This window comes from Akebia trifoliata, chromosome 5 (genome assembly GCF_017979445.1).
Source record: "Akebia trifoliata isolate Shusen 1 chromosome 5, ASM1797944v1, whole genome shotgun sequence".
Classification (NCBI taxonomy): domain Eukaryota; kingdom Viridiplantae; phylum Streptophyta; class Magnoliopsida; order Ranunculales; family Lardizabalaceae; genus Akebia; species Akebia trifoliata.
In genome coordinates, this window is record NC_141379.1 from 28,996,396 (window position 1) to 29,007,082 (window position 10,687).

Here is a 10,687-nt window from a genome sequence, read left to right on the forward strand (position 1 = left end):
CTCCAAATATTCATGAATGTTTTGTTTTGTCTCAGAATGCTTAGGAATGTCTTGATCAACAGTCTGGTTTTTCTCCTGACCCTTGAGACGAGATTTTAAACCTTACAAGCACATACTATAGATATGCAAATGAACAAACAGTCACTAACATTCATTTGAAGTGCAATGCATCAAACCCCTAATTCATAAAGTAAGTCGATAAACACCAATCAACAGGCCAGTACCTCTAGTGGTGCAGCACAAAGCATGTAGAAACAGTGGTAATTTCTCTCAGGATCAGACACTTGACAAACACGAGATCGTTCTAGTAAGTAGGTTCTGATGGCAGCTCCTGAAATCCTCCCCCCCTGGTCAAACTGAATCTCCACGAACTTACCAAAACGACTGCAATATGTAATTATGTATGACATGAAATTCAGCTTGACTTAAACCCAAGTAAAAATTATTCATCCAAAGAGAAATAAGTAAAAGACTGATTTTATTTTATTTTATATTTTTGGATAGATCGCTATAATATATATTTGCGAAACAGAAATAGGGGAATTTGCTGTATGGTCCCATTTCATGTCCCTATTCCTAATCTCTAGTCATTTTCTTTCTTCGGTGATCTCGCTTTTTCAATGTTGACAATGTTGGGTCTTTTTAGGAAGAGAGAGGATTCTTTAGCCCTTTGCATTCTGTTGGGTCCTTCAGAATGAGACGAATTCTCCCGTGGTCAATGGGAAGGAACATTCAGTGCAGGAGCTTATCATTAGCATTTGAAAAAAAAAAATCTGGTGCAAGTTATTTGAGGAGTTTAAAGTGTCTTCTTCGAAGACTTTCTATTTAGATGGGATTCAGTCTATAAGTCTCCGGGCTACCCTATTACTTTCATTTTATTTTGATGACTGTCTCGACCATTGTATTCTTAATTTAATTTCTTTTTATATATTTCAAAAGTAAAAAAATAAAAATAAAAAATAGTAGTGTCTTCCAACCTTGAGTTATTGTTTCTGACAGTCTTCGCATTACCAAATGCTTCAAGAACAGGATTGGACTGCCGAACAGAGAACAAGATGTTAATAAGAACATTCATAAATATGATTTCACATCGACCAAATGAACTGTATAAACAGAAGTAACAGACAGGTGATAACTAGGAGAAGACTAAAATTTCAAGCCATGGAATCCATAAGTTCTGACACAACATACTTATCCAACCAATAATAACACTGTGGTGTACATATTAATAGCAATCCAGCACCTTTCACTGATGGAACATGATCAATTAGTAATGAGCACAACTACCCATTGCATTGGAATACACAACTGTAGAATGGGCTAACATTGTACTTGGTATAATGAAAGGGACGAATTATTGAACATTCAGATTATTCAAGAATAGAAATTAATGAAGTAACTACCCATAATTTAAAAAGGTTTTGTGATTGTTCTGAGTATACAACATCAGAATCACTCACTATTGTTAGAGTATATATTAAGAGTAGGTTAGAGTTTAAGGGTATTTCTGTCTTTTCCTTTCTTTTGGGTATTCTTATATATAAACCCATTCTCTTCTTATAATAGCTTAGGGTTTTCTGATGCAAACAGGGTATTCAGCGTGTTCGTAAGCCTCCCCAGAAATTGGGATTCTCTAACTCTTGTTACTCTGATGCATTTTCTTCCTTATTTAGTATCTATTCACAATCTTTTTTAGCCAACCTCCTATAAAAAGGTTGTTCTTGATCCCCTTTGGCAACAGGTTATGGATGAGGAACTCTCTACTTTGCATTAGATAGGCACTTGGGATTTAGTATCGCTTCCAGCCGGCAAGCGTATTGTTGGATCTTGTTGAGTTTACAAAATCAAGATTAAGTCTGATGGTTCTGTCAAGAGATACAAAGCTCGCATAGTTGCAAAGGGCTTCACTCAGCAATATGGGTATGATTACGAAGAGACATTTGTTCCTGTAGCCAAATGACCACTATTCGCACTCTCATTGCAGTTACATATGTCCATCAGTGGGCTCTCTCTCAGCTTGATGTCAAGAATGCCTTTTCGAATGGGGATCTCACTGAGGAAATTTACATTACCCCTCCTCCTAGCGTGTTCCATAATCCTGATGAAGTATGTAGACTCAGGAAGGCATTCTATGGTCTCAAACAAGTTACTCAATCTTGGTTTGAGAAATTCTCTACCATTGTGGGTTCTCTTGGCTTCTGCTCGAGGTAGCCACCTCTCCTAAAGGCTATCTCCTCTCTCAATCCAAGTACACTGCTAACATCATTAAGCTCACTCGCATGACTGACTCTTGTACTACTAAGACTTACCTTGAGCTTAATGCATGGTATACTCCTTCTGATGGTCCTCCTCTACCTGACCCTAGTCTCTACCGCAGCATTGTTGGCAACTTGGTCTATTTTACCATCACTCGGATATTGCATATGTTCATATTGTTAGTCAATTTGTTTCATCTCGTACCATAGTTCAATGGGCAGCAGTCGTTCGCATTCTTCGCTGTCTTCAGGGGTCTCTACATCAGAGTTTATTATTTTCCTCCACGTCTACTTTGGAGCTTCAAGCTTACTCTGATGCTGACTGAGTTGGTGGTTGCTCTGCTCGCAAGTCCACCACTGGCTTCTGTATTTTTCTAGGCAACTCTCTCACTTCCTAGAAGAGTAATAAGTAGTTTGTCGTTTCTCGTTCCTCCACAGAGGTTGAGTACAGTGCTATGAACTCCACCACTGCTAAGATAGTTTGGCTATGTTGGTTGCTTTCCAATGTGGGTGTAACTCTCTCCGACCCCACTCCTATGTATTGTGATAATAGGAGTGCGATCCAGATTGCCCACACCTCTGTGTTTCATGAGTGCACTAAACATATAGAGATTGACTGCCATCTCACCCATCATCATCTTCAACATCGCACCAATCACCTTGCCTTTGATCTCTTCATCCTTGCAGTTGGCCGATTTCTTTACAAAATTTCACACCATTCAACATTTCTGCTTTCTTCTTGACAAACTCTCGCTGCTCCTAGCCGCCACATCGCGGCTTTGAGGGGGGATGTTAGAGTATATATTAAGAGTATGCCAGAGTTGAAGGGTATTTCTGTCTTTTCCTTTCTTTTGGGTATTCTTATATAAATCCATTCTCTTGTAATAGCTTAGGGTAATGCAAATAGATCTTTCTCTCTTCTTTCTATTTTGTCTAACAATAACGAGTTCTAAACCACTTTGGCAAACACACTAAAATTTTTTAATTTTCTACCTCTAGTACTTTCTGCTCCACGGTCCGCCCCTCTGCTGCAGCTCTCCCACCCATGTAAGCAAGATAACGCATTAGCATTTTTGTGCTTTCTGTTTTACCCGCTCCACTTTCTCCACTTACTAGAATTGATTGGCTTATCCCCTCATTCTTCATCATTCTGCATCCAGAAAAAACACTAATGTAAAAGAGAAATCCTTAAATTTCTTAATTAATATGCAAGTTAAGGAACAGTACCTGTATGCGGCATCAGCAACAGCAAAAGGATGTGGACTGAGCTCACCAAAGGCTGCCCCTTTATACTGTTCCATCATGTGGATATCATATAGATGAGGTAATCTTCTGAAAGGGTTTACAGCAATCAATATACTCCCTGTATAAGTCTGGATACATCACATAGTGGATTAGCTTTATTGTCAAAATATGTCAGAGAGACTGAAAAATAACATGAACATGCAATGAAGGCATACAATGTGTATGATATTATTGAGAAAAGTTAAAAAAAGTTAATGGCAAGCAAACCTCTGATAAGAAACTCACATAAATTTCATTCATATCATATCTAGATCTTATGTTCTGCAGAACTCCTGGTTCATGCAAATAAGCTAGCTTCGTCATGTCATCCACACCACATGATGGTGCTTCAGCATCTTTAGGGTAGACATTGGACACATTAGTAACAACCTGCAACGTAAAATGAGGACCATAATTTTCATTAACTCCATGATAATCGTCTTAGTTACTAAATCTTACCAAATGGAAGGAGGAGTAGCAGTAAAAACTTCGCAGACAAACAATTATAGTGAACTAGAAGCTTTTCAAAAAAACAATACAAAAAGATCCTATTGTAAGTAAATTATAGATCAGGATTAGAGCCCAAAAATGGAAAAGTACCAACTTAACTACTAATTAGTAAGAATGAAATGGAAAAACTGCATGTTGAAATTCCTATTTATCAATACTAACATAAAGCAATAAACATAAAGTGAATAGCAAGCCAAGCAACCCCTATTGACAAGAATAAACCAGATAACAAACTGGCACTAAAGATTACTATTATTTTATTTTACTTTTTGAACAACACGGGAGATTAAATGGGGACAACAATAAAAATGAACTGGCATTAGATAGAATAAAGATTTTCTTTTTTAATGTTCAATTTTCAAGGATAAAGAGTGAAGTTTACAATGAAAATGCTTAGTAAGAGCACTTACCGTCTTCCCAGATGTGCAGCTAATCTTGATTTTCTCACCATTCACCTCCAAAACTTCCCCATCTACCCAAGCCTCGTCAGGATCATCCACCCAAACAGGAGATCCTACCATAATATTGACGGAAGTATCCTGTAGGACAACAGAATTAGCAACTCAGAACAAAATGTTGACATGACAATTCCCTTGCATGCATGCAAATGAACATATGGAAGTAGATGTAACCAGTAAGGACGTCCAAACAATGTCAAAGTCTTCTTCTCCAGAGGTACATCATTTTGGAGAATGCTAACATTTGCAATTTGTTGGGGTCTTTACAAATAAAGTAACATGAGGACTTTGAGGGTAAGAACAATATGGTTCATGATATTATCCTCAACGTCAAAGCGTACACGTTTCTATGGTCTAGATTTCACACATAGTTCCAGGATTTTTTTAGGATGGGATCTAGTGGATTTTGGAGATAGGTAATCCTTCATTTTTCAGGTTTCTTATGTTTTTGTGTTGCCTTTGATGTCTTTTTATATTCCTTGGAAGGTGGTCTTGACTTCCATATTCTATATAATCTTTTGTTGTTGCTGTGACCTATCAAAAAATAATAATCTTTTGTTGGGCTTAGAAGTTAGACCCATAGCTCAGTTGGTTTGACATATTGCAAAAAACAACTTTGAGGTCATGGGTCCAAGTCCAGCTAACCCATCAAAAAATACTAATAATAATAATCTTTTGTTGTGAGTTTAATGAAATGTATCAACATAAGAACAAAAAAAGGACTCAAACAAATAAGATGAAGTTTTATCACAGAGTATTGTGGTACCAAACCGAACAAAATTAAAAGACCAGCAAAACCAACAAAGCTTCTTGAATATATATATATATATATAGGTCCTCAATATCAATTATCAGGGATAAGCTTTTAATGCCACTTCTATGGTCACATGCTTCAACAATTGGCATCAAATACATCGATGCCATCAAGCAATACTTATAAGAAAAAATGCACTAACGCCATTACTCACTCAAGTTGACCTCGAAACAAAGAAAATAGTTTTAATCAGGTTCGAAATCAAAAGCAATTCGTTATTGCGTGACGATAGCTCAGCAACTTCAGGGTAAATATCAAGAAGTGTATAATTATAGTATTAAATTTCGACATTATTTCCATGAAATATACCAAAAATGGAAAGTGTGAAAACTAGCTTAAACTTTCTCAACATAGTTCAAACATAAACTAAACATTCCCATTTTATCATATTGACATCAAATCAAAATTTGAGTGCAGTTACTTAAATTTCAAGTGAACTTGGCTACTCCTTACAACCACTAGAATAAGTTAACCGAAAGTGAGGGTCATAGAACTCAACAAGTTATGATCTAAACACCAATTTTCAGATAAATAAGGGAAATCATTTTTATTGACTTCCCAGTGAACTTCAATACAATGTACTGGACAGCAGGAACTGAACACTGTAAAGTTCAGTTTTCACATTTTTTTTGGCAAAGATAGTGGTTTTACCAATTTGAAACGAAAATAAGCATCAAAATCTTCAAAATTCAGCTCGGCTAAAACCATTGTGGAGCTGAATTATATAGCGGAGATTCCGCTCCTACCAACAACCAATTTCTAAACAGTTTCATCTAAATATAAACAAATCAACAGTTTCGAACTCTAATCATTTTCATAAAACCTATAATTTTGAGCTCCTAAAGCATAATTCCACATTTCAACTTCGGATTAAACACACATAAGTGGATCACCATCACAAAACCATAAAAAATCACTAAATTAGCAAACAAAACACGAATTTCAATTTTCAAACAAACCAAACCAGATTAAAAACTTTGAAAACAAGAACAAGTCAACAAAATTGAGGATATCTGTGAAAGTTCATACCATTTTTAAACGAACTTGATCGAATCAGAATCAGAATCAGAATTCAGAACTCAAAACCTCAACTGTTTCCAGATCTAATTCTTGAAATTTCTTCAAAAACGATCATCAGACTTTCAAGGATTGTCGAAAAATGATCCAACAAGATCCAATTTTTGCCCTAGATTTTCCCTTCGTTTGCCCAGTTTTTCACTTTCTTCTCTTCTTTTGAACTTCAAATCAATACGTCTGTTTTTAATTTTTTTTTTTTTTTTTTATATTTATATTATATATTTAACATCTATGTATGATGGGAGGGCTTCTCCTTTGAAAAAAAAAAAAGGCGGCGGAGTGGTCATACAGGAAGTGTTGCAGAGGCTTCGCCAGTCAAATATCGAGTACCAGCCGGTAAACCCTTCACTAACACAGCTGTCCAAAACCGGACCGGCCAGTCTTACAAAGAAGAAACATTCCTCGCAAAGTGCAACCTTTTTCTTCTTGTTTTCCGATCTTTCTTCGTTATGGCTTATGAGCGCGACAACAATTTTTAATTTCCAAAATTACCCCTCATCTCTACCTAAATTATAGAAAGTGCCCTTCTACATTTATGATTTATGGTATAAGATATTCTTAGATCCACGAGACTTCATTGTCGACTATTAACACCTCTACTTAAATGCATGAAGGTAAGGTTACTTCATTTAGAGTCACAAAAAAAAATTTGAAGGGAGTATTCCACTTCAAAATTTTGAAGGAATCATCTTCTTTCGATTACACGTGGTATTTTTAAGGAAATATTCTAAATTTTAATGAAAACGTAAGGGTGTGAAATTAATTTATTAGGCCACCATCCAAAATTTGATTAACCATCAACTAATCTTGCTTACAAGTAAGAATTTTCAAGGGAGCAATGTGTGTGACTAGATTAGTCTCATTCGAATGGTAGGGATGCCCACATAAAATTATAATGTGTTTTATCTTATATAGGCAAAAAGGTTTAGAATAAACTTATGATGAGGAGATGGGGTATTATTGAAAAAATAATTTGTGGATAATATTAAAATTTCAATGAGGTCTTGAACAATTAGTATTCTCATATATACATATCAAAATACAACATATCTTGTAACGATGAGGATTCCTTCTGTTTATTTTAAAAAAATTGAGGGAACTCTTCTTGCATCATGATACATAACTTTTTGATTTATTTTAAGTTTTTAATTTTTTTCATTAGTTTTTGCGATACCTGTGAACACATCATGTGTCATCTAATGAAAGGAATTTCTTCAAAATTTTGAAGTGGGATTGTCGCTTTAAAGTTTTTTGTTTCATTTGTCTTTCTCTTATTTCTATTGTAGGTTGGTTTTGATTCATCCTTGGTAAAGTGGGTGAACGTTACACCGGAGAAGCCAAAATTCATACGATTTGTAGCTCGAAGGTATTGTTGATATTTTATGAAAATGTGTGGGCTTTTTGGGAAAGTAAGTAAGTTCATATCGAAACGCTTTTGTTCGCGCGTACAAGTGTACAACTGGACATTTCAGGTAACACCGACGGTTAAGAACGACATATGATTCCTCGAGATTGCTAGATTTTAAAATACAACGGTTTGGATTTAGGGAGTACTGAACTCCTTCAATTATCTGAATAATTAACGACATCACGCGTCTTTGGAACTTTGCTTTGGCGGCATAAAAGAAAAGCGTATTGCGTATTGCGTACGCCAGCTTTATTTTTAAGTTATAAAACGAAAAGGACAATCAACGGTTGAAACCAGAAACGTCAAATTCGGTGCAACTCTAACCGTAGATCTCAAGAGAAGGCATAATTATTAATGTTACAAACGACGTTGGACACAAAATCATCCAACTAAGTGCCATGTGTATCCCTAACAGAGCAACTGCTTTGTGTACCGTTGTGTATCGCTCTTCGCGTCAATTTGTGTTCCAACGGTCTTAATCTGATTGACTCATTAGGTTGACGCGTTAAGCGACTCAGACAACTTAGCTCCTTGATTGGATTGACTCCCCAAAGTTGGCAAAGAGATTTTCTATTGCCACACCAACTTTTACTCGAAGGACTTCAAGAATTGGGGTGCTCAAAGTTAAAGTTTATGTGGCAATAGAATCACTCAAAATTCCCTTTCCAATTTTTTTGGCGTGGGCTATCTACAACCATTTTTTGCTTACCGCACACACTTAAACATAAAATGTCAATTGTATAAGTACGTAAATACCCTTTTAAATTTTATTATGTTTTCTTGCATACACACACACCTAACACTCACCAAACAAACACAACTTTTTCATTCTATTGATTCAAAGCATGTCAAAACATCCATGTCGAAATGTCCTATCAAAATTCAGTCGAATCCACATAACCAACTGATTTTTCTTCAGAAAATCATCAAACGATCGTGTTTTGATCCATTCATAGGGATATTATTCATTAAAATCTAATTATTAGTATTATTACCATCATTTGGTATAATTAACCATTATAATAGATGAAAGTGAGTTTTTATCATTTATTTTCATCATCTTTTGTTTTTGAAATTGTTTTTAATTGTTTTTGCAAATGAGCAATGCTAAAAATCAATTTTATCTTTTATCATTTGCATAAATAAATAAAAAATTCAAAATTTTCAGTTCGTTCAATAAGTCAGTATCAAACTCATCAGCACTATTTTGATAGATAACTGTTCGGTACCTACCTACTATATAATAGCGTATTTTTCAATATGTTTCTATCGAATTTATCGTTCTTAGATCAACAATTACATACCAAATAATTCTTTACGCTAGATCCCATGTGAAAAGCGTTCAATATGTTATTACCAAACCTTTTTGAAAATGTTTGGCTTGTTTATCAACAATTATTGAAAGATTTAATTGGTTACTGTTTGTTTTAAAATAAATCAATGGGTCAAACTAGCAAATGATTTTTTAGTGCATACACCCACACTCTAGTGGATTTAAGTAGTATGTAGCGAGCAAAAAAATGGGTGTAGATTGTGTGCCTCTTTTTTTTTTTTTTTTTTTTTTTTTTTGTAAGGCTACAGATCCACTTATAGATTGCATTGGTCAACCTGCAAATCAATCAAGACTAGTAATAATGTGATGGACCAATCGAAGGGTTAAGATAAATTCATAGGTTATTTGGGAATAAAAATATAAAATAACTGTTGATTTAGATAAACCCTTCATATTTTGGTGAATATTTGAGATACCCACCCTTGTTTTAAAATTGATGACATACCCCTTGACCTTAGACTTTTTAAGATTAATGAAAAATGATCTAAATGCCCACTCTTTCAACATGTAGTCAAAAATCCTTGTTTTATCTTCTCAAAATCAGTCATCTTCAACCTCTTGATTACAATATCTTACCTTGGTCTTCAATCTCAACATTTTCTGTACTCCAACATTCATTTTCTCAAAAAATTTATATTTCTGAGAAAATCATTTTCTCTTGAAAATGAATTCCTTACCATCATACAAACCCTTAATGCGGAGATTTTAATCAGGCCTATTAAGGATTACAAGATCAAGTTCAACTCTTTTCTCAACATCTCCTTGCAATTCAAACAAATAAGACTTAAAACTAAAGTAAAAGGGTTCACTTTATGTCCCTTAAAGTGGATATTTCACACATGGTACTCTTTCATTTCAGATTATTAAAGATTACTTTAAATAGAAGATGTCACATGTAAAAAAGAACTCATCTTCTAACTATTAAAAGGGAAGGTGACCTTGCCTTTTTTACATGTTAAAAAATTATAAAAAAAATAAAAGTCAAGAAATTGGTACTCTTTTCATTTCTTCTTTGAAATTAAAAGATGGGATCTATCATATTATTTGTTATTTATAATTAAGGTTTTAGTTGGCACTAACTACCTAAGGCTGTGTTTGGATTGAAAGAAATGGAGAGAAGAGAAAATAAATGAGTTTTCTCCATTTCTCTTGTTCAGTGAGAAGAGGAGAGAAAAAAAATGTGGATTTTCTTTTTCTTTAAAAGTGGAGAGAAGATGAGAGAAATCCTTTTAAAATATTATATAATATCAACTCTACCCCTAGATTTTTTTAAAGATATTTTAAAATTTCAAAGTTGTCCCAAATTCTCTCCGGTCCATCCAAACATGGTGAAGAGAAATTAAATTTCTCTTCTCTTAATGAGTTTATCTTCTCTCCACTTTTTTCAATCCAAACACAGTCTAAGAGAAGAGAAGAGAAGGGAAGAGGAGAAAAGAAACTCAATTTCTCTCCATCATGTTTGGATTGATAAGAGAGAATTTAAGACAACTTTGAAATTTTAAAATATCTTAAAAAATATCTAGGGGCAGAATTGAAATTATAAAATAT

The 10,687-nt window shown here is 34.5% G+C and overlaps 1 protein-coding gene across 1 annotated transcript in view; it reads right to left on the reverse strand.

The window, feature by feature from the left end:
- LOC147402003 (myosin-6-like) overlaps positions 1-6,823 on the reverse strand; it is a 28,562-nt gene extending 21,739 nt beyond the window's left edge. The window contains exons 1-7 of the mRNA XM_086443504.1: positions 6,351-6,823; positions 4,460-4,588; positions 3,786-3,929; positions 3,483-3,628; positions 3,249-3,405; positions 978-1,036; positions 225-384 (exon numbers count right to left, since the gene is read on the reverse strand). Coding sequence (XP_086299630.1) covers positions 225-384; positions 978-1,036; positions 3,249-3,405; positions 3,483-3,628; positions 3,786-3,929; positions 4,460-4,588; positions 6,351-6,353 — 798 coding nt within the window. The 5' untranslated portion in view covers positions 6,354-6,823. The remainder of the gene's footprint in view (positions 1-224; positions 385-977; positions 1,037-3,248; positions 3,406-3,482; positions 3,629-3,785; positions 3,930-4,459; positions 4,589-6,350) is intronic.
- Between the last annotated feature and the right edge of the window lie 3,864 nt (positions 6,824-10,687).